Source organism: Molothrus aeneus, chromosome 3 (assembly GCF_037042795.1).
Source record: "Molothrus aeneus isolate 106 chromosome 3, BPBGC_Maene_1.0, whole genome shotgun sequence".
Lineage (NCBI taxonomy): Eukaryota > Metazoa > Chordata > Aves > Passeriformes > Icteridae > Molothrus > Molothrus aeneus.
The window spans coordinates 111,196,762-111,220,902 of NC_089648.1; the positions used below are offsets into that span (position 1 = coordinate 111,196,762).

A 24,141-nucleotide genomic window follows, 5' to 3' on the forward strand; every position below is an offset into this window, starting at 1 on the left:
AGCTTATTTGGAAGCACCATGTCCATTATTCCAGATATACATCAAAACAAGATGCTCAAAGTTTTGAAAGCCTATGGAATCTAAAAATCATCCATACAGTTTACTAATTGTAGCTGATGCTTTCCTTGGGAATAAAAACAATTTCAGGTGCACAGCATGTTCCTTGGAGGAGACAGTTTTGTTTTTAGCACATTTTAAAGATAGGGTTGGTTGATTAAAAAGTTATTTTTAAAAGCTGCTTTGTGCATTTTAAATTGATCTCCCTTTTTATACTGCTAAATCTTAAGATGGTTTGATTTAGAAGTTTCCTAAAAGTGAATTATTTCTTACATTAGAAGAGTAGCCTTGATATTTCCTAATATCACGAAGCAAAAATTAAAAATCCAAATTATCACAGTTTTAGCTGTATATTGTGCTCCCCTGCTGAATTTAGGAGCAGTCTTTACACTGTAACTCTCACTCTTCTGAAGAACACAAGCAGATGTCAACTTGGATGTAAAGCAAAACTAAATACACTGAAGTTCAGCAGGATTTTTAGAATAGTGGGGTTTATTTTTAAATTTTGGGGTCCACTGGCCTGCCCAGAGCCACTGCTGATACTCCCAGTGTGTGGGGAGAGAGGACTGGAGCCATCATTCCTGTCACACCAGGCATGTTTTGTATGCATGGATTAAAGGAGAATCATATATCTTGCAGCTCATATAATGTCACTTTCCTGGTGGTCGTATTTTAGGAAAAGTGCTGCCTGGCACTTTGCATGCTGCTGATTATTCCAGAGGAGAACACAGAGAGGGAATTTTTGTTCTGATTCAGCTGCTGTAGAAGACTGGAGCCTTTTTTTCCTTGAAGTGGTACTTAAAATACATGTTCCTCTCTCCTATTGCTGGGCATGTCCTCCAAAATTCACAGTTCCATCCTGTAGCTGTTGTAAAGGGCTAGCAGGAAGATGGGAGCTATAAACATCAGTTTAATAACATAAATTTGTATATAAAACACTCTGCTGGTATGAACCAATGTTATCTTTGAGCTGGAACAAGGGGACAAATGTGACCTCCCTCTCCACCTCTGCCCCACCTGTGCCCCGAGTTTCCCCCTTCACCTCTGTGTGCATCTGTAAAACAGAGCTCCCATCCAGCACAGAGGGCACCCGGGGACTTTAATTAATGTTTGCAAAGTGTTTTGAGATGCCTGGTGACAAGTGTCACGCAGGCGTGAATGGAACTGATTATTAGAGCAAAACATCTACTGATCCCCAAATTAGCACCTGGCTAATGGCACATGCAGCCTTGGACTGACATCCGTTACTTAAGAAAATGTGATCTTGATGAATTGGGTTTTTTTTTTTCCTACTTGGCTGTTGCTAGAACAGAATACTTATTACTTCTGAGCCTAACTTTAATTTTTCAGGCTGATCAATCCCCATTACTACTTTACAGTTCAGCTAGTTCTCCTCCAAACAGTTAGTATAAAACACAAAGTATTATCATCTTCATTAGATAAAGCACTGGAGCATTTTAAATGCAAATACTGTATAAAATATAATAAGTTCATTATAGTGGTTTACATTTTTCCATTATCAGATCCAGTCTGAACTAATTGCTTAGCCTGTTTTATTGCCACTGGCTTTTATTTCAAGTGAGCAGTCTCATGGAAGCTCTGCAGATGTCAGCCAGGATATCTTTCACACTGATGGGGATTCAGGGGCTAAAGAGGAAGTTTGCCTTATGAAAGGCATTTTTTTGACTTCTTGTTTGATGGTTTCCCATATCTTTTGAAGTGTTTGAAACAGGCAGTTTCCTGAGGCTGAGCAGGGCACGAGAGAGTCTGTGGCCTGATGTAGTTTGGTGCTGCCATCCTCCTCTCCCTTCAAACAATTCTGGGATTTTACATCATACATTAAATGCCACCCTTTGCATTGACCAGGAGGGGCTGTCTCCATGCAGATCCCAGGGGAAAATACAAATCCCTGAGTTTTTTAAGGGTGAATTTTGTATCCTCAACCATGTGGATTCGTGGTACCTCCCCATTTATGGCTGTCCCAGCATCTGCCCTCACACATCTGGCTGCTGGGAGGTGATCTTTTACAGGATGTTGCCATGGTGGCAGTAGATTTATTCCAGACCACAAAATATCCTCTGGTTACTCTGTGGGAATCTTAGAAGTGAGATGACAGACTCAATGCACCTGAGGGACCAGCACCTCGTTGTCACTCAGCTTCATGGAACCACTGGAGACTGGTGCCACTGGTCTCTGCCAGGGATCAGAGTATTTTCAGTGTAGCCACAGTCGAGGCTAAGAGAAGCTTCCTTCACCAAGGACAATTCCTCACTTTCTCCATTACCTGGAGAAACATTTTCCTCTTCCCAGAAGAGAAGCTCCTGAAAGCATCCAACACTAAATGCTTCTTATGGTAGGTTAAAGGCTTTTACAGGCAATTTGCTTCAGTGCAGTGGTGGACAACTCTCCACATTGTGTCTCCTTTTGTTGCTTACGACTTCCCAAAAAAGACCTTGAAGGCTTTGTTTGTTTCCTGAAGCACAGGGTGTTTTCAGCCAGCGTGTGCTGGAATTGCAGTTATCGTTCTGGACCTGTGCTGTGGTCTTGGCAAGAGCTGTCCTTAATCCTTTCTTCAGTATCTTAAATTATGGAGGAGTTCACTGACCTAGTAGATATAACAATAAATTAAATTCCTTTAAACAAATTGATCAAAGAAACTTGACCAATTTCCATAAATCTTTGGAAATTGGTTTGAATTAGCCTTTGATTTAGCATTGGTTTAATATACAAAAAAAAAAATCCTATTCTTCTTATGCATTTGGCAGCTGTGCTGCTTCCTCCCTCAGTTCATGTTGCTGAGGAAGATTTATTTCCCAGAAGTTAGCCATCCCTCTTCCAGCCTGTGACATTATAGTTCACTTCTTCCCTTGACAACGCCGGCCAGCTGACTTGCAGTGTCTGTGAGGAGCAGAATGGATGGATCTCACTTTGGTGTAGAACATCTTAAATACTTCCGTGGAGGGGATTTCAAAGAGCTCTGCAGTGTCAGCTCGTGTGTCCCTGCCAGGGCACTCAGAAGGGAAGTGGGGTTGAAGGCAGGGAAGCTGAGCTGCAGGGACATGTGCTCTTGGAAGAGACCAGTGGCAGAAATCAGGGCAGGGCCATCCCTGCTCGTGATCTGGTAACTGTACTTTAATCACCAGATTGTTACAGATTATTAGGGTATTATTCAGATTATTGTGATATAAAAAATGATATTATTATGATATAAAAAATAGACACTGATCCGAGATCCTAGTGCTGGAGTTGCATTTCATGTTGACATCTCAGATCAGCCAGCACCTTTCATCAGTGATGAAAATACCCCAAGAGTTGTGGTAACACCTTGATCACAGCTACTTCTTTGATGCAAGGGCTGGACAGAACAGCAGCAAAGAGAGCTGGAGGAGAGCAGTCCTCAGGGTGAGGCAGACTGGGAAGTGTGGCTTTGCTCCTCACTTTGAAGCACCAGGCACACTGAAGATAAAAATTTAAAAGGGTAAAATGAAAGATGTGGAGAATATAAATGGTTGTAGAAGCTGGTCCAGCACCAGCTGTTGTCTGGATCCCCACAGAACCTCCCACTGGTGTTCACAGGTTGCTGCCAGCCCCACTGAAGGATGCAGTGGAGGTGTCCATGTGGAGGAAGTGCTACACCATGCCTGAGGTGAACGCAGCCCTCAGCAAGATCCAGCTGGTGGGCTACTCCCAGAAAATCGTGAGTACCTGGACAGCTGCCCTCAGGGCAGCACCAAAACTCCTCAGCAACTCCTCAACAGCTGTTCCCCAGCTTTCCCCCTCCAAATCCTGCGTTGGTTGGATCTAGTTACCCTGGCACAGGCAAGCAAGACAGGATTACACAGACTGCCCCTCAGTCTGCCTCCCAGGAAGGGCTCTTGTTTGGTGAAATCAGGGAATTTCCATTTGTTTCTTCTCTTCCTTGGGGAGGCCAATTTTAAGGCAGCGTGCCCTCAAATTTGGAGCTGATGGCTGGCCCACTGAGAGCTGGGAGGATGCAGGGAGTGAATATATCCTCTCTGTCTCTAAGCCACATCCCCTTCCCAGCTCCCCAATCTCACTTCTGGGAATCTTTAGAGTGCTTTAGCCTCCACTTTGTTTCATACTGTAAATTAGGGACTGTAAACAAAACCTAATGGTTCAATGTGAACTTCAGAAACTCCTTTCCCAGGGCTTCCAGCTAACAGTTATTGACTGTAATGCTGTTGACTATAATCCAGTGTATTTTCCAGAATGAGGTGAACCCACAGTTCCATAGTCTGCAGATCCCATATGGACTGGGATATGTGTGCCATGAAACCTGCTCTTGTTTGGGCTGTGATACCTGCTTTTGCTGCTCAAAGGCCTTAAAAAATAAAAATATGGGTTAAAGTAAGTTGTGACTCCTCATTATCCATGGATTGTTTCAGTTAATTTTTGACTGTCCTCACACTGTGGATGCATCTCCCTTAATTTTTGATGTGTGTATCTGAGCCAATCATTCTTGTGTAGTTACTGGGGGAAAAAACTCTATTTTTTCTCTTCCCAAAGCTAACTTTTCAAATAATCAAACTTTAGAGCTTTGGCTTACACACTCTGAGGAATGAAGGCACCCTGCCTTGTTTTTCAAGGCATCCAAATATGTATTGAAATACTAGAAAAATCATTGTATTGCATGAATCAGATGCTTGTTCTATTATTCAGTAACCAGAAGGCAGATCACATTAGGGAGGTTTATTTTCCTTTCTCCAAACAAGTATTCCACATTCCTGGGTGCAGATGAAGGAATACAATTCCTAATGATACCTGGAAAGTAGGCAACTGTAAAGTTGCTTACACTGAAACTAAAATGTGGATTGAGTTTGCAGGGTGTTGTTGCTAAATTACCAGCAGGTAGCATTCGAAAAGAAATAAAGTTAGAAAGCTAGTGAGTTTGAGGTTAAGTTTGTTTTCCCCAGTAAAATTTGCAACCCAAGCAGAGTTTTTATATCAATATAGAAGTACTTGTCCTTCCTTCTCTCCTGCTGGCCAATACCAATTTAATTTGACTAAAGGAGAACGTTCTTCAAAGATGCAAAGCTCCCACAAACTTCTTCAATACAGCAGAGACAGGCAGAGGATCAAGGATCAAGATTGATTCCTTCATTTTGAGGTATTGTTCAGTGTGAACTCAGATGCCATGAAATTCACATGCAAGAGAGACTTTATGGAGGCCCTGCCTCAGGAAAAGTTTTTCTCAGAGCATGTGTCCTGCTAGACATGGGTGAGTAAAACCAGCAAATGCAGTTCTCAGGAGAACAGCTCCACAAAGGCTTTGAGCAGCAGAACTGCTTTTGAAATTACTATCACTGATGACAAAATGACCTGTCCTGATTTCTTTTGGGGCTCTCTCAAGTTTATGTCCCTCACTGTGTGTTTCAGGAGCTGTTTGGTGCTGTGCAGGTCACCCCTCTGAGCTCGGGCTATGCTCTTGGGAGTTCCAATTGGATTATCCAGTCACACTATGAAAAGGTTTCTTACGTTTCAGGATCTTCTCTGCTTACAACACACCCTCAGGTACAGCCCCTGACTTTTCTTAGTCTTTAGGAGGAATTTTTGCTCCAAAAAAAAGGGGTTATTCCAGCTGGGATCAGGTTTAAGGTAGAGGCTACTCTAAGGAAACTGCGTTATCAGTGCCTGGACTTAATGGGCATTGATAAGACATACCCTGACAAATGACAGGTATCAATAGTTATGAGGGAAAGATAACTAAAATTCTTTGTTATTGGTGATTTGATGTTCACTTAAAACTGTGGAATTGTCTTTCACTCTAGAGAGGAAATTTTCAATAGAGTTAAACAAAAGAGCATTAGTGACTTTTAAAAAAAATCCATATTTGACTGAACAATCTTCACAGACAGTTCACAGACTGCTTTATATCACTTCTGAAACATCCTTCCTTAGGAGGAATGATAGCTCAGTGGCTGCCAACTTTTCCACCCCGCTCTGCTAAGGGCAAAGTCTTTATAGTGCTGTAGATGTAATTTCCAGTAAATTAATTCTCTCTAGATCCATAAATTCTTACTGAAAAGAAAGGCTTGAAGTTTGCAGTGCCGTGCGCTTCAGAAGTTGTCAAAATAGTTAAAAGCATTATTGCAGGAGGTATTTAAAAATAATTTAGAAGATGTGTCAGGTTTTTGATCACTAAGTGATTTCCCCCAAGGTGGGTGTCTGCTGGAGAGCTTTGCTTCTGAGCATCCCTCTCTTAAAAGCTTGTTCTCAGCTGAGAAACTACAGTAGATAAATGATCCTTAATAGTTTGGCCATCCTTAGGTGCACAAAATGTATCAGAGCCTCTAAATCCCTGTTTCTCATCAGCCTCATTCCATCCTGGGCTGTGCTCTCATCCCCTCCTAGAGAAGGAGCAGCAGTATTTAATAATGTGTGAATGCAACATTTCTGTGAGGAGAAACTTTGCCCTGTACAAAGTAATTTGGTAGCTGAGAATGTTTTCTCCTCACTGACATGAAAAGGGATTCAGGTTATCAGATCAGACTTCATCATTTTCCAAAGGTGAACATTTCTCTGGAAGCTTCTGGTAAAATCTGTTTTTAAGGAAATTAAGTCCCAGTGGCAGAGAATGGTGTGAGTGAACTGCTCACAGACACATCTTTAGAAGGAATAGTTTAACAGATAGTTAAAATCCCATTCAGTTTGTACTTTCCTTGTTATTTACCACATCACAGATGTTACCCCATATCATCACTGTCTTGCATTTGCTTCCAGATGCTTTTTGAGGACAATGGATAGTTTTTGTCCTGGTGTTAATCCCTGGGAGCACCAGCACAGGCTGCTACAATCTGGTGTTTCTGTGTGTGGGTTTTGGGAGCTTCCAACCAGCTCTTCATCATCTCTTTGATGTTTGACAGACAATATGTAATGATAACAGTATCTCAAGTGGCACAGAGTCAGAATTGTGAGCAACAAATCAGTTGTTCCTCAGGGAGTGAGAAGTTGTTTGTCTGTCCTGGTTCTCCATATGATCATGATGAAAAGTTCATCATGAAATTCCCTTTTTTTTTTTAGCAGGGTGTGAAAAAAGTCACTGCATTTTGTTTTAAAATAGAATTTACTTTGAACATATCCAGAGCTGCTTTTCCAGTGAATTGGGATTTAGACCTGGCACCACTGACTGTTCCCTGTTCTTCTGGCAGAAGGTTTCCATTGAAATTTTGCCTCCCCCTCTCCTGATGCTGGATTGACACCATTGCCACTGAAGTAGAGAACAGCAGTTGACAGCACAGGTTCAGACATGTCACTAAAAGCCTTTTAAGACATATTCTTTACATTAACCCACAAAAATCAATGCAGGCCCTCTCAGTGCAATGGCATCTGAAATTATGTGGATCTAATATACCATAATCATTATGTACATTATCACAGACAGATTCCATATTATTTTTTATTGCATTATTGGCATTTCATTTTCATGGACACACTGGAGAGAGTCAAAGATTGTGATAAATCTCACGTGTCAGGTCTGATCCTACAAGGGGGTGCACAGTTTCAACTCCTGTCAGAGTTAATATGAAACTCCCCTGCATGTTTAACAGAGCAGGGTCCTTCTCAACTGCTTCGGAATGGCTCTGGAGAGTTGTGAGCAGGGGAATTGACCTTACAGTGGTCTTGGAGGTTCAGCAGAGGAAATTTCTTCATCTGTCTCTTCTGGCAGAAATCTTTCCTGATTGGTGAGACTGTCGAGAGTTGTTTATTGAGAGTAAATAACCATAAAATACCACACAGCTGCCAAGCAGTTGCCCACTTTTGCTTAATCAGTAGCTGTGGGAAGGGCATCCCAACCCAGAGTGAGGCTCAAAGTTACCTTTTCCCAATCTGCAGACAGAGAATTGGATTTTACCTTATCAAGATTGGATCATGCTACATTTTCAGTGTCAAGAATATGTATTTAGTGTCACACTAGCATCTAATTTCTGAATATCTACTCTCTGTTTGCTAATGCAGAGAAATGGGTTTGCATTTTCATTCTGCTTTAATAAAACAAGTTAGTTTTCCACAGGTGGAGGAGTGTGAAGTGTAAAATGTTTGGTGACTGTTTTCATCCTGTCCTGCCTGAAGAAACTCTGCCATTCCTGATTTTATTTCCCTGTGCTCTGTTCCAGCCCATGGACCAGGCTTCTCTGAAAAACAGCGACGTTCTCATCCTGACAGGGCTGACCCAGATCCCCACTGCCAACCCCGATGGAATGGTGGGAGAATTCTGCAGCAACCTGGGTAGGTCACTGAGAGAAATCTCCTGCCTGTTTTATCATCTTATTCATGGCTTTGGGTGGGAAATAATTCTGAGATTCCTGGAATTGAATAAGTTGTCCAGCTATAGCTCCTGGCATAAAACTACCTGTTTAGATTTTACGATGTGCTCTTGATGTCATTAATACAGTAAGTGCTTGGAGAGACACAAGTTGTACCTAAAATGTTTTGGAATGGAACAGGTATAATGAGATTTAATCACTTGCTGCTCCTGGTTTGCTAAGTATGTCACTTGGCTACCAACAGGCTATGTGGATATTGTTCCCAGCTGAAATATTACTATTTCCTTCCTGTGTATCAGCCAGAGTAAAATCTTCTTATGCTTTTTTATGACTTTCAGTTTTGAAAACAAGCACATCTGCTTCCCTTCTTACACCTGACTTTTAAATATATCAAAAGCAAACAGCACAATCTCTGTTTAAAAAAAAAAAAGTCAAGATATATTTATAGACCCCCAGATATATAAAACCTAATCAGACGCTTTCACAGCTGGAAAAGCTGATAATTGCAAAGCTGTGATATCAGTGTGAATGGCAGCATTTTCCAGCCTGTTTGGAATGTCACATCCAGTGCTGTTCTCTCCTTTTCTCCCCTTCCCCCTGCTCAGTTTGTCTGTGCTCTCATCCTTCTTTCACCAAACCACTTTTCCATGGCTGTCCTGCCCTGCGTTCCCTGTTCTTTTATCAGAAATCTTCCCTTTATTTTAAATTCACTACTTTTTACAAATAAAACTAAAAAGCTTGTGATAGGAAGATCCTGACAAAGGTTACCAAAAGACATGAGAAAATTAAATCAGACTAAATTCCTGGTCTGATGGAATGGGACCCTGCCCATGGCAGGGGGGGTTGGAACTGAGTGATCCCTAAGGTCCCTTCCAACCCAACCCACTCAATGATCCTAACTATCTGTTAATAGAGCACATTTTGGCATTTTATAAGAATGATAATTATGGGTCTTATTAAAGATCCTCTCTGCCAGCATCCTGGCTCCAACAGGAACTGTGTGCATATGCCTGAAGAAGAGCAGGAGAGCAGGGTGGGATTCTGGGATACTTTGCTCTCATGATCTTTAAGTATTTTTATTTCAGGAATTTCCTGAATTAGATGTGTTTGTGTAGTTAATGATGCCCAGTGGTTTTGTTCAACCTCCCCTTGAAGCTGTGTTAACACCTGTGACTTCCTTTCCTAAATGTGTGGTTTTTTACATGTGTGTGTGTATATCTCACCTGCCTTTTCATTGTTTTTAAATACTGTCAATTTTATTATCCTGTGAGCTGCCACAGATCAGCTCTGGTGACCTTGTTTTGGTAAATCCAGATGTGCTGCCCTTCTCTGGACCTTCATGGGGGTCACTGTCCCTCTGACAAACAGTGGCACAATCCCCTCCTATAACACTGAGTAAACAAGAGTGAGACTGTTAATTAAAATGCATTTACAAATTAAAGTCTTAGAGCTGTAGTTGAGCCAAAGCAGAATCCAGGAGTTGACTGTGTATAAATAAACATGTTACATGTGTCAGTGCATGGTGGCTTTTTGTCTGCACAACTTGTTCTGGTTTACAGAAACATTCTGAACTATTTTCAGGGGTTTGCAGGTCCTCAAGCCAGTTTCTGTCTTGAATGAGACAAACTCGGAGAAATGAGAAAAGCATTAAAGACCAAAGGGAGATACATCATTAAAATAATGCCATTGTAAGAACCTGGAATTTGAGTGATTCTTGCCAAAACCCAGCAATCTGAAGAAATTAAATAATTCTATATTAATGCAGTTTAGGGCTGTCTTTTACATGACACCAGCTATATTTATCTACCCAATATCAGGAAAAGAGAAAATCAGTTTTCTTTCAAATATGTAAAAAAGTCCAGAAGCAATGGACTGGGCAAAGCAATTGAGTAGCCAGGCTGAGCACAGTAGTTTTTACTACTGTGTTTTCTCACTTCCAAAATATTCAAGGGAGTGCACAAGCAGCTCAGAATACTCAAGGTAAAAACTCTAAAGCAGACCAAAATTCACCAAAAGTGTGTATGAGGGGGTACCAGCAGGCTTGTGAAGGAGAGGTGTGAGGCACAGAAATGGAAGTATGAAAATTCCACCTCAGTCTCTGTTTTCATCCCAGAAAATTCCACCTCAGTCTCTGTTTTCATCCAGTTTACCCCAAGCCCCTTTTTTCCCTGCTCAGCTCTGCAGCACCAGCACTCTGCAGCTTTATTAAGGAGAGCAGTTTTATTTCCACATTGCCTTGGGCAGCAGCAGCAAAGCTGCCAGTCTGTCTGTGGGGACAGTTGGTGATATTTTGTGTGAGTGTGAGGCTGTGTGTGTTTATAGAGAGCAGAAAAGAGCACAGTTTGCTTTTTAGGTGCCAACTCGACCTTGTGGCAGCAGCTGTTGGGAAAGCAAGGATCTCTTTGTGAGTTGTAAATTGAACAACTTGTTATGGAGCTGCTGAAGGAGACTATATTTGAAATGCCAAGATTATTATACAACTTTTATCAGGAGAGAGCATCCATCAGTCACCAAGATAAATTGGGCTTTAAACAACTTTCAGATAGATGTGTCCTCTTACTGACAACTCTGAAAAGTTGTTTTAGTGCTGCAGAGAGCCAGACTGGACCTGCTGCTTGTGTGGAAAGCAATATTCTTGGAAAGGTTTTCACCCCTGTTTTGCAGAAGCTGGGAGGTGATTCTTATCCCTTTGTGGATCCCTGGCTTGGTGGGCACCTGGCTGGAACATTTTCCACTGCCAGGATTGTGATTTTATATCCATTATTGCTCAAAATAGCTCTGCAGTTTTGCTGGGGACAGAAACTCAAGCTGACATCTCCTCCAAGACTTTACCCTCTGTTATTTCTTCTGTGGCCTCAGGAATCTTGAACTTCTGCTTGTTTCCAGCAGAAAATGTTGAGGTTTCCAGGGAACCAGTGGCTGTGGGGAAGGGAGAGCTGGGAATTCAGGCTGTATTGGCTTTGGCATGGCCAGGTTTTGATAGTGTGGGGCTACAGGGCTGCTTTCTGTGAGGGGTTTCCAGAAGTTTCCCCCATCCCAGCTGGCTCCAGGATGGACACACTGCTGGCCAAGGCCAAGCCCATCAGGGGTGGCAGCACTTGTGAGATATCAGAGTGAAGGGGAGAAGGAAGTTACTGTGCAGGAGCAGTTGCAGCCAGGGGAGAGGAGAGTGAGGATTAGTGAGGAACAGCCCTGCAGACCCCCAGGGCAGTGAGGAAGAAGAGGCAGGACTGCTCCAGGCACCAAAGCTGAGATTCCCAGCCCAGGGAGGGGCAGCTGTGCCCCTGCAGCCCGTGGGGGCCCAGGGGGGTGCAGAAATCCACCTGGAGACCCCACACTGGAGCAGGGGATGCCTGCAGGAGCTGTGACCCCACACTGGAGCAGGGGATGCCTGCAGGAGCTGTGACCCCACACTGGAGCAGGGGATGCCTGAAGGAGCTGTGACCCCACACTGGAGCAGGGGATGCCTGAAGGAGCTGTGACCCCACACTGGAGCAGGGTCCTGGCCAGGCTGTGCCCTGTGGAGAGAGGTGAAATAAATTGAGCTAATTTCCTCAAGTCAAGTCCATTTTGTCCATGATGGTAATTAGTCATTGATCTCTCCCTGGTTTTAACTCTCCCCACAAGCTTTTTTTTCCATTTTCTCCCCTGCCCAGCTGGGTGATAGAGCAGCTTTGGTGGGCACCCAGCCTCCAGCCAGGGTCAAAGCACCACAAAGGAATGGAACTCACTTTTTTTTGTGGCCTGACACATTCTTTAACCTCTGTTCTGCCTCCCATCCCTGGCCTGTGCACCATTCCTGCTGCAGTGGGTGTAGGTACTTCCCTCTGCAGAATTTTTGGGTGTGTGATGTCTGTGTGTAAATTCAGGTCTTGGAGCCACAGCCTCAACTTCCACCTCCAGATGGCTTTGAAAATGTTGTTCTTAACCTCCTCATTGCTCTCTTCACATCCTGTTTACAGCTGGGATAGTTTAGATTTGCCCAGGTGAGGGGGATAATGTCACACATTGCTGGGATGTTTGGGAACATCTCGAGTTCTGGACAAATGTGAGCTATTGCTGTTCATTTCCACAAATATTTGGGTGGTATAGTTTGCATATGGCCTGGAGAAATAAATCCACTACCCTGCAGTTGTATTAGAAGTGATAAACAAGGGGCCTTTGATCAGCAGTTGTTGATAGCAGTGTCAGAGGCACTGACTGCTACAAGGAGTAAAACAACCCCAAATGCATGTGGAAAATCCTGCTAGGCTGTGCATCTCCCTGAACTCCATAAAACTTAAACATTCAGCCAGAAAAGTCTTCCTTGAGGAAGATTCTGCCCCCATCAGGGGCAAAAAGACCCTTAAAGTGTTAAATCCATACCCCAGCAAAGCTCAGCAAGAAATTGAAGTCAAGGAGGGGATTTGGGGGGGATGCAATATTTGTATTTTCAGACTCTTCCACAGCCTTCTGTGGAATGCTTGGTGCATTCTGTTATTGCTGCTGCACTGCATTTAACAGCAGTGGGTGGTTTTACCCCACAGGTGAAATTGTTCACTGAGCTGAACAAAGTATTTCTGCTTTCCCAGAAGGTGCAGTATTTTTGTAATTCATTCTGCCAAAAGAACACAATGTTTGCTCTGCTTGCTTTTGCTGTTGTGCTCAGATCTGTCTCAATTACAGAGTAAACCTATATTTCCTTTTTCTTCTCCTCATTTTTATCTAGTCTGACGCTGTCTACAAGTTTTAAATTGTTCTTGTTATACAGAAAGGACAGAAATATTTAGAGTTTTTAAAAAGGCCAAACATTCCATCACCCATTTCTGGCTCTGAGATCACCCATTTCTGGCTCTGAGTGCTGTTTGAAATAACCAAACCTTCAGCTTTTCATCTGAAATCCAAGCACTGAACAGCTCACCATGTGCAGTGCTTTTGGCTGAGACCTGGGAGTTGTTGTCCTTCCCCTCTGGACGCAGCTAAGAGGTGGAGCAGAGTTTATTTCGATGGTGAGGTGGTTTGTGTCACTCCTTTATCCTCCTGTGCCAGTGCACGGCTGCCCTCTCCTGTCAGGAGTTTTCCATGTGCCTCCAGCTAAAGGAGTAGAATCACTCCACTTAGCCTGGAGATGGCAGGTAATAAATGTATTTTCTTCCCAACTCAGGTGCATAATGTGTTGTGGTAATTCATGCAAAAGCTGCTTTTTATATAAATTTGGGTGAAAGGAATTTATTTAAAGTTTAAATTCACAAGCAGTGAATTGATTTCTCTCGTTGTCTCTCCCCTAGCGATGACTGCCTGGAATGGAGGCAATGTCCTGGTTCCCTGTTACTTCCAAACTTCTTCCCAACTCATGTGCATAATGTGTTGTGCTAATTCATGCAAAAGCTGCTTTTTATATAAATTTGGGTGAGAGGAATTTATTAAAAGTTTAAATTCAAAGGCAGTGAATTGATTTCTCTTGTTGTTTCTCCCCTAGTGATGACTGCCTGGAATGGAGGCAATGTCCTGGTTCCCTGTTACTTCCAAACTTCTTCCCAACTCATGTGCATAATTCATGCAAAAGCTGTTTTTTATATAAACTTGGGTGAAAGGAATTTATTAAAAGTTTAAATTCACAAGCAGTGAATTGATTTCTCTCGTTGTCTCTCCCCTAGCGATGACTGTCCAGAATGGAGGCAATGTCCTGGTTCCCTGTTACTTCTAAACTTCTTCCCAACTCACGTGCATAATGTGTTGTGCTAATTCATGCAAAAGCTGATTTTTCTATAAATTTGGGTGAAAGGAATTTATTAAAAGTTTAAATTCAAAGGCAGTGAATTGATTTCTCTAATTGTCTCTCCCCTAGCGATGACTGCCTGGAATGGAGGCAATGTCCTGGTTCCCTTTTACTTCCAAACTTCTTCCCAACTCATGTGCATAATTCATGCAAAAGCTGTTTTTTATATAAACTTGGGTGAAAGGAATTTATTAAAAGTTTAAATTCACAAGCAGTGAATTGATTTCTCTCGTTGTCTCTCCCCTAGCGATGACTGTCCGGAATGGAGGCAATGTCCTGGTTCCCTGTTACCCCTCTGGAGTGATCTACGACCTGCTGGAGTGCCTCTATCAGTACATTGACTCTGCAGGACTCTCCAGTGTCCCCTTTTATTTCATCTCACCTGTTGCCAACAGCTCCCTGGAGTTCTCCCAGATTTTTGCTGAGTGGTAAGTGTGCCAGGGCAGCACCCTCAGCTGTGGGAAGAGGCAGGTGCAGGTTATCTCTACCTGACAGATTCTAAAATACACCTGGTTAGGATTGGTAACATGTTCCTGGAGTCACCAGGGTGTGTGTGTGTGTGTGTAAGAATATATTCTATAATTAGGGAAGGATCATTTCCTACAGAATGTGCAAACTCAATCTCTGCTTTTTGGTGCTTACCCATATGAGGAAATTATGTTCCTGACTTGAGTAAGTTTTAGCTGTGCAAGTTTGCAAGTCTTAGCCCCCCAGAGTCTACCATGATGTTCCTGGCTAAGCAAAATAGAGTCTTCAGGCTTAATTTTGCTGAGCCATGGCAAGAAAAGGCCAAGAGTGTCCTGGGCTGCATGAGGCAGAGCAGAGCCAGTAGGTCAGGAGAGGAGATCCTGCTCTGCTCAGCACTGCTGAGGGCACGGGGACAGTGTTCTATGTGGTTCTGGTCTCCCCAGTACCAGAAGGATGTGGGATTTCTGGAATGAGGCCAGCACAGGGCCAAGGAGATGAGAGGAGGCTGTGGCAGCTGGGACTCTCCAGCCTGGAGAGCAGAAGGCTCAGGGGGATCTGATCATTGTGTAGAAATACCTGCTAGGATGTAATGAGGGTCAGGGCTCAGTCTCTTCAGCAGGGCCCACTGGAAGAACAAATCAAAACACGTGAAGTTCCATCAGGGTAGGGGATTCAAACTGCCAGAGGACAGGGTTAGATGGGATATTGGGAAGAAATTGTTCCCTGTGAGGATGGTGAGCCCTGGCACAAGTTGCCCAGAGAAGCTGTGACTGCTCCTCCCCTGGAAGTGTCCAAGGCCAGGTTGGATGGGGTTTTGAGCAGCCTGGGGTGGTGGAAGGTGTCCCAGTCCATGGCAGGGGTTGCAACTTGATGATCAGATCCCTTCCAGCCCAGACCTTTCCATGATTCTGTGAAACACTGCAGCCTCTGTGCAGAGGTCATGCAGACTTCGCTGTGGAGACATCAAAATCCAGCTGGACACAGTCCTGGATGATCTGCTCTGCTGAGAGTGCTTGAACAGAGCTTGGACTTGGTGATCTCAGGAGGTCCCTCCCAACCTCAACCATTCTGTGATTCTGAGCCCTGGAAAGCAGAACCCAACCCCTTGGAACTCTTTCTAAATTCTTACCAATGGAGACATGCTCTAGAGTATTAAATACAATAAGGTAGCTCTTCTCTTCTTCCTCTCCAGATTCTGGAGTTCAGGAAAGAAATGACAGATCCTGGAAATCTTGTGGGATTTGATCCCTCAGGAGGATTGTAAAGATGGTTGAAATCTGGTGGATTTACATGGAAATGCAGGCAAAGGTTGAACATCTGTAAAATAGAACTTTGGGGTCAGAGCTGTGGTTGATACTCAGGGATTCCAGCCTTTAATTCTACCCCTTACTTAGCTAAAGGAAGTGCCTTGCTCTTAGTATCCCTTAGACTTTATCAAGTATCCCTTAGACTTTATCAAAATTAGTTTGACCCAGGCTCATTTCTTTTTAATAAAGTGCAAGCATGAGCCAGGCAGTGTTTCCCAGAAAAGCCACCAGGACAGTGTCACTGCAGATCATTGTCACATCACCCAGACCTCTGACAAGCAGCTTTTTTTAGCTGCTGTAATAGGATGAATCAGGAGTCTGGGTAGAGCTCATCAACAGCTCTCAATATCTGTTTTAAAGATAAGTGATTGATGGAAAATGCCAGGTCACTGTGAGCCTTGAGCCATGGGGAGAGGCAATTTACCAATAATAAAATGCACAGGAAAATTGGATTAGAATGACCAAAAAGACCAAGTCACTGCTGAGAAGTGGGATGAGGCAAGTGGGATTTTTCTGTTGACAGATGATTTGGCTTTGCAAAAGCTGCTGAGATCTGGATCCATTGTGGATGCTGGGTTACAGATCTGTCTTGAGCAGCAGAGGAGCTGTGTTCCAGTGTGTGCAGAATTACCTTCAGCTGCCTTGCACCATCTCTGTGTGATCCTGCTGTGACTGATGTGCTGTGTCCTGTAGGTGTGGGGCCTCCAAGCACAAGCTCTGGCAGCAACAGGACAAATTGGGGATTTTGCACCTGGTGCCTCAGATCCAAACCAGTTTGCTCCAAGAGTGTAACAGTAGATGGCAGCAGATGCTGCAGGATGTGCTGCACCTCTAACTCTGGCTGCTTTCCTTTTCTTTTAAAGGTTGTGTCATAACAAACAAACAAAGGTGTATCTTCCAGAACCTCCTTTTCCCCATGCTGAGGTGAGTTACCATGGTCTTGTTCATTTTCTGGATCACAATCCCCCAGTGTAGCTGTCATTTTTCTCATGAACCCTTCTACAGCTATTTAAGTTTGGTTTGATTTTTCATAAAAGTGTTTTTTTCCTTTGATTTCTGTGATGAATTTGGGAGCATGGGGGAGGAATGAGTGATGGTGTTCCCTAAACTCCAAAATTACCCTGTTTATTCCAGCCTATCACTTGCACAGGCTGGCCTGGTTCTCTCCTTCCCCCACAGAAGGAGATCTGGTGTGGGATGTTTGCTCTTATCAGCTGCAACCACGAGCATTCCCTTTGTCCAAGCAGTTTATTTCCAAGTCTGTGAAACTAAGAGCTTGTTATCAGAGACAGCTTAGTCATGCCAGCTCCTTCCTCCCTCACTGAAGCAGGCATCATGTCTGCTGCAGGAGGAATGATATCTTGAGAGAGAGATTTTTATATCAAAATTTAAAGTTTGCAGCACTGAGTGCCGTCTGTGGCAATTTTAAATGAAATTACTTGAGCGTTGTAATGAAGCGAAGAGGAACGAGGCTCCTAAATTTGGAGGATTTTCCTGCAATGAAATAATTCCATAATTTTAGGGGAAGCTTTAGCCAAGCAGATATTAAATATAACTGATGCCTTCAGAGTTACCTCACACAGCAGGACAGGAAATTTTCCTCTGGGAACAGGTAGCTTTCCCACTGAAGTAAACAACAGGCAGGCTGGGAAAGGAAGAAACAGGACTGAAAATTTTACCTAAATCCCACTCCTGTGAGCCACTGAACCACTTGGGACGTGCAGAAACTTGGCCCTTTCAGTTGCTGTGGTCCAGACTGTTTGATGAGATGTGCAGAGGGGCCATGGCAGGTTTAAGAGCCCAGAAATTCGATGCTTTTACAGACACTGGGTGGTTTTTTTTCCTCTGAGATATCTCATCCAGGGACTTGTTCTGGAAATTGCCATAACCCGTCATATCTATCATCTGTAGGTGCTTCAAAGGCATTGTTGGAAGTAGGATCTGACCAGGAGCCCTCACTCTTTCCAGATGCTTGAATGTGTTGCAAGCAGGATGTGCAGTGAATTATGTATAATCTGTTACCAAGAATAATGTGGACTGCAGGGCAAGCACCTGTTCACCACTTATTTTATAACCAAAAAATTCATTCCTACTGATAAATCAATTCCAGATTCTCTGAGTAGGAGGCTCTGCAGCCTTGCTGTGGCTGTGCTTTCTGTCTTGCCCTCCATCCCTGCTTTCTGGGATGTCCTTGTTGATCCACAGTGTCATTGGATTCACTGACAGCCCATATTCTGATTTACAATATTCACTGGAACTGGCAGATTTAAGTGAAAACCCATCCAAAACTGAGAAGCCAAACATGCAGCTGTCAAAGACTGGATTAATTAACCCATCTTATACAATGGGTCTTTGTGTTTATAAAGTGATAACTCTGTCCTCTAATTCCTGGGACATTTTATATTCTCCTGGGGCCTGTTGATTATGAGATTTTGCTAAATTATTGGAACATCTTTGCAAGAACTACTCTATGCTTCATGTATAGATCAGGGTAATTATGTAGGAAAGGCCTCCCAGCAGTGGATCCCAGCTCAGCTTCCCTGCACAGAGGGAGGAATGTGTTTGTTCCAGGTGCAGCATGGAACATCCCACAGGATGTCCATGCCAGGCCCCAGTGCTCAGCACCTGCCTTGTGTCCCTTGTTAAATCTCCAAAATCTCACACCTGACACTGTATTTCATTCACACAGTGTGACACATCCAGAAAATCTCTTTCCAGCATAATCCTGGGCCTCCACAACCCCCCCCTCCCCAGGCAGGAGCTTTGCTTACTGGCACTTCAGGGGATTTTTAATGAGTATCAGAAGCAGACAGTGAATGATGGTTTCTATCAGAGAGGTTGTTAGTGGAGAATTGCTTGCCTTTTTTCAAAGTAATGCTAGGCTTGTGCAATGTAACCTGTGCTGAAATTGCCCATCATGAAAAGATGTGCTTAACTGCTCAGTTGTTGGAGAAAAATAGGGAATTACTCAGACATGCCTCTTACTTCTTAGGAAGCATTAATAACATGCCTGGCATGATACATCAGAGAGGGACAGGCCAGAAAATAAGCTTCTAATTATCCACAGAACAAGCCCAGCCCAGCATGCTGCTGGTCCTGAAATTTGATGTTCCTGTTAGTTGTATAAACAGCAAGATTTAAAAACAAAGAAGGCAAAAAATCCCCCAAATCCTCGATGTTGTCCCTTGCAGCAATGAGTTCCAGCAGTGGCTGATGTGTGATAGAACAGAATAATTCCTTCCTTTAATCAGCTGTGATTGTATTTGGCATTTCACTTAACTATGCCTTTATTATTGTCACAAGAGGGTAAATAAAAGCATCTTCATTGTCTCTACAATTACTATTTTTATTTCTCCTCACTCTCTACACTCAGTTGTTTGAAGCTTTTGCATTCTCTCCGCATGGAAATTTTCATTTTATGATTTATGTTGCGTGTTTTGAACTCATTCCTTGTTCTGCTCTGCTGAATAAAGCCAGACACATGTTCAGCTCTGCAGAGAACCTAAAACATTTCTCCCTCCTTGTTTAATCCCACTTTAATGGAGCAGTAGATGTTCATCTTACCTCCTCCTACACAGTCCTGGTGCAGTTTTTGTGGTGGCAGTTTGCTTCCTAACATCCAGTCTGAGTGAATAGGGAATACTCTCCCTCTCTTAGGAGCAAGGAATGTGGGCTGAAGTGCTTCAGGATTATAGGGATGGATTTGAACATCAGTTCATACTAAAATTAGTAAAAATGGAGTGTCCAGGTTCTTGTTGAAGTCTCTCCTGCAGCCTTTTAGTGGTGCACTAACTAAAAGAGCTTCTTTTTAAAGGTGTTTCTAAGAGAAGAGCTGCTCTGACTGCAAAGTCAAAAACTGGAGATCCCAAATATTTGTCAACACAGCTGGCAAGGCAGGGGGTGGCTTTCACTTCCAAGCCCCTGTATCCATTATATCCAAGGATCAACTGTCCAAATAGGCTCAAATTGAAGCTCCTCAGTGCCTTGCTAAATACTGTGGAGCACAAACCAGTAATTTGTTTACCTTAAATTTGTTATTCTGGTATCCCAGAACTAATGTGTGGTGTTTTACCAAATTCCATATGGCAATATCCCATCCCAGCACAGCCCCAGATGAGCAATTAGGGGTCTCCTTGATCATTTTAACAGGATCCATGGACTGTGCACTCTGCCCCATCCCTTTTGTGGAGGTGGAGGCTTTGTGTTTATAAAGGAATGGCTCAATTGTTGTAGCTGAATTGTTCCTCTCCCTTCGATCTTTACATGGACAATTTCAGGCTCTAAGATAAGTGAATCCAGACTCCTCTAAATGTCTGCAACAATAAAATTTGAGAGGTAATTTGTATTGATCAGTATTTGCCAGTGGAGGGAGGATTTGGATTTACCGTGCTCTTATTAAGGATTCTGTTAGCTAGATCTAAGAGAAATGGCTGCAAAGCCCCTTTTTTCTGACTCAAAAAAGAGGCAGGGTGGGAGTAATATTGATTTTGTGATCTTAAAAACCACCATGTGTCTTCTTCATCTTTGATTCTCTCCTCCATTTACCAGTTCTTGCATAACACATTTCAATAAATACCTGGAACCAGGTGATTTGGAGTATTATGGTTTGTTTTATAATAAATACTATCATATAGGAGTTGGGCTCAATGATCCATGAGGATCCCTTCCAGCTCTGGATATTCTGTGATAAAATTAGGTCTTTGTTAGTGTTGATCTGATGGAGTGAGGGAGGTGAAGTAATAAATGCATCTCTCATTCCCTGATAGGAGCCACATCTGTTCCAAATTCTGGATACAGAGCACACACACACACACACACACACACACACAGTAAAATATCAGTGTATTTTGGCTCACTTCAACAAAGGGTACACAAAGGCTCTGGAGATGGATCCTGTTTATAGCAGCAGTTGCTGACCCTGTAAATCAAGTGTACAGCTTTAAAGGGAAGCACAGAACCATTTGGGATTTCAGAAAAACGCAGCTCTCACTCCTGATTCAGTACTTTACCAGCCCCTATCTCTTAAGCTTTCAGTCAATAGTGATTCTTTCTGTAAAAAGATGTTCTGAATGTTGCTTGTGCTTTCCAGAAACCAAGCCCACTGTGGAAATACTGACTGGCTTAGTGCCAGGCATTGGGTTTGGCCCAGCTGGAGGTCTGACCGTGGCACAGCAAAGTTTACACAGCCCATCTCATCTGAAGATACAAAAAACCTGCACAAATCATTACAAACTCAGTCCCCTTAATGACCTGGGAAATTTTGTTGGACCTGTTGTGCAAGTTCAGCTCCGTATATTTTTGATGGGGTGATTAGAAGAGACTTTACTGTAGACACTAAAATCCAGCAGCTGCTTTCTCCCTGGAGTGAGCAGAATGTCTCTAAACTTGTTTTTGTAGCCTTTCACCCCTGCTCTGTCCACCTGTGGGAGTCAGGGATTGTGAGCTGAGCTCTGAAGCCTCACCAGACTTAGCAGAAAAGATCTGGCAAGATAAAAAGAAAAGATGAAAAAAGAATCGTCACCAACGAGCTCCTGAAAACTGGATTAGAGCTCCTGTGTCTCTTTACAAAGCAATAGGAGGGGATTTGAAGCTTCCATAAGGCTTTGAAGAAAATACAGCTTTTATGTTGCTGCGCAGTGAATGTTTGTGGAGGGATGGCAGGGAAATGAGCTGTTCACTGCTTTCCACATCCAGTGCTACCCTCACATCTTCCCAAAAATCCGAATGCTGCATGCAAATAAATATCATTTGAAGCAACCTGTGAAAGAAGATGCTGGAACAACAGTCTGTGATTTTCAGGAGTGTCTTAGGTCAATGCTGGCTGTAGAAATGTCTTTCCCTGACCAATCTGCCTGTCTCTGGAAAAGTTTTCCCCTGGAATGTCACATATCCCATTTAATGCTTGAAATAGAAATCATCCTCCTCTTCCAGTTTGCCCAGTTGGAACTGCTTCTGCAATTTCAGTTTTGAGACACTTGACTTCCCTCAAAAAAAAAAACCAAACAGAAAAAAGCTTTTTGAGGTCATTTCCTACAAGTTCATTTAAATGTCTGTATTTTATGGGTTCAAATTTGTTTTACCCATTGTCTGCTAAACTGCAGCTTTTATTACTGAAGCTAAGTTTAGATTCTAAACCCTGCACTCCAGATGTGTTAATCAGAAATCTTTACCAGTATAATTGCAGGAATGTTTTTGAGATTCGGTGCCTATCAACTGCCAGAGCAGTTATTGGGTGTTTTTTTCCAATTTCCCTCTTGAAGATTAAATGGGAATTAGCTATTCCTTGTAAACTGCAGAAAATGTAGTCCAGTTTCTACTTCCTCCATGATTCAAGGATCCACGTGGAAATGATCCATGTGCATCTACAGAATTGTGTAATAACCTTGAATTCTGCTTTGTGGTGCACAAGTTGCTGAGAATTCTCAGTTTCTCTTCATTTCCATGCAGGCACCTTTGATCAGCCATGGTAAAAAGTAACACAGGACATGGGGAAATGGCTTTAAACTGAAGTGAGGAAGGTTTAGATGAGATATTAGGGAGAAAATCTTCCCTGTGAGGGTGGGGAGGCCCTGGCACAGGTTGCCCAGAGAAGCTGTGGCTGCTCCATCCCTGGAAGTGTCCAAGGCCAGACTGGAGGGGGCTTGGAGCTCCTGGGGCAGTGGGAGGTGACCCTGCCCATGGCAGGGGGTGGAACAGGATGAGCTTTAAGGTTCCTTTCCAACCCAAACCATTCCAGGATTCTATGATTTGTTGAACAGCCCAACCTCCTTTGGAAATTGGCTGACAAAGGAAGCCCCCTTCCCTCCCTCCCTCCCTCACACTCTTTATCTCCATGATCTTTCTCTCATCTATTCAGTCTGTGATTTCATGTGTTAAATTCCTTGCTTTTTAAACTGTATTTACAGTTATTTTCATGCTGGAGATGGAAGCATATACCTGCCAAGGAAAAACTTGCAAAATATTGCATGAAAGTGCTTCACAGCCTGGTTGTTAAATTGCTTTTTAAGTTGCACCTTGTTTTGCAGATTAGAAAACAGTGGCAGGAGAAATAAAGCAAAACTCTTTGAATAGTGCCTTGATAAATAAACTTCTCCATCTCAGTAAAGAAATCTGTTCCACCTGCAGAGCTGATTGCACTGTGTCTGCAAAACATCTTATTGCTCTTAGTTCATGTTTATTGCTGGTTTCAGAGACAGTTAAGGAAGGGAAAGTCAGTCTGTTCTTTTTCAGCTGCTTTGACTTTGTGTGAACCCTTTAGACCAGGGAAGCTCAACAACATTCTGCTGAAGGCAAAAGTGCCTGGTACTGCTGTGATGCAAGAAAAGCAGGTTAAACATGAGCCCAGAGCTCTTTGCAGACATGGCAAATAGGAAAAAAGGAGCTTATTGTGAATTTGGCAGCTGAGCACTCTGCTCACAACAGGGAAGTCGAAGCAGGGAGTGTTTGGAGAATTTCCTCCCAGTCACCACCCTGCTGGTACCAAAGAAGTGAGAGCAGGGACTTGGAGGCCCCATGTTCTGATTTCCCTTTCATAACATTTATGACAGTCATGAGTAAATTTGTTGGGAAAATCTAAGGGACTCTCTGATGAGTTAGGAATAAATTGTAGAACATTTATAATCTCATGTAAATAAACACACTCAAGCACAGAGGCATGAAAAGTTGCACTGTCTGGATTTTTTTGTTTTTCTTTCAGCTCATTCAGACAAACAAATTGAAACATTACCCCAGCATCCATGGAGACTTCAGCAATGACTTCAAGCAGCCCTGTGTTGTGTTCACTGGACATCCCTCTCTCAGATTTGGGGATGTGGTGCATTTCATGGAGCTGTGGGGAAAATCCAGCTTGAACACTGTTATATTCACAGGTAAGTGAAATGCTGATATCATTATCAGATTAACAGTTCATGCACTCTGGTTAAGTGTGGCCACATCCTTGGGGCTTTACTCATTTGTTCTGGGACAGAAGTTTTTCACTTCAGTAGGAGCTTATCTAAATTAAGGCCCCAGGACTGACTGCAGGCACAAATGTAATTATTGTGCCATTTAATTCAGTGTAGCCCTGCAGAGTCAACCTTTGCCATGCAGAGTCTATTCCTGCCACGTCTGAGCAAAGTCTTCGTTATGCACAGCAGTAAAATGCCTACAGGAAATTAATTTTTGAATTAAAAGCAGCTGGCTGCAAGTTAAACCCAGGCAAGACCTAATGGATGCTGGTCAGAAAGGAAGAAACTGTTCCAGGAAGAAACTTCCCCTCATCCCTTCT

The 24,141-nt window shown here is 43.1% G+C and overlaps 1 protein-coding gene across 1 annotated transcript in view; it reads left to right on the top strand.

Annotated features, from left to right (window-relative positions):
- INTS9 (integrator complex subunit 9) overlaps window positions 1–24,141 on the top strand; it is a 61,260-nt gene that overhangs the window by 16,958 nt on the left and 20,161 nt on the right. Inside the window, exons 7-12 of the mRNA XM_066545965.1 lie at window positions 3,634–3,754; window positions 5,455–5,589; window positions 8,193–8,304; window positions 14,348–14,528; window positions 16,739–16,799; window positions 23,572–23,743. Coding sequence (XP_066402062.1) covers window positions 3,634–3,754; window positions 5,455–5,589; window positions 8,193–8,304; window positions 14,348–14,528; window positions 16,739–16,799; window positions 23,572–23,743 — 782 coding nt within the window. The remainder of the gene's footprint in view (window positions 1–3,633; window positions 3,755–5,454; window positions 5,590–8,192; window positions 8,305–14,347; window positions 14,529–16,738; window positions 16,800–23,571; window positions 23,744–24,141) is intronic.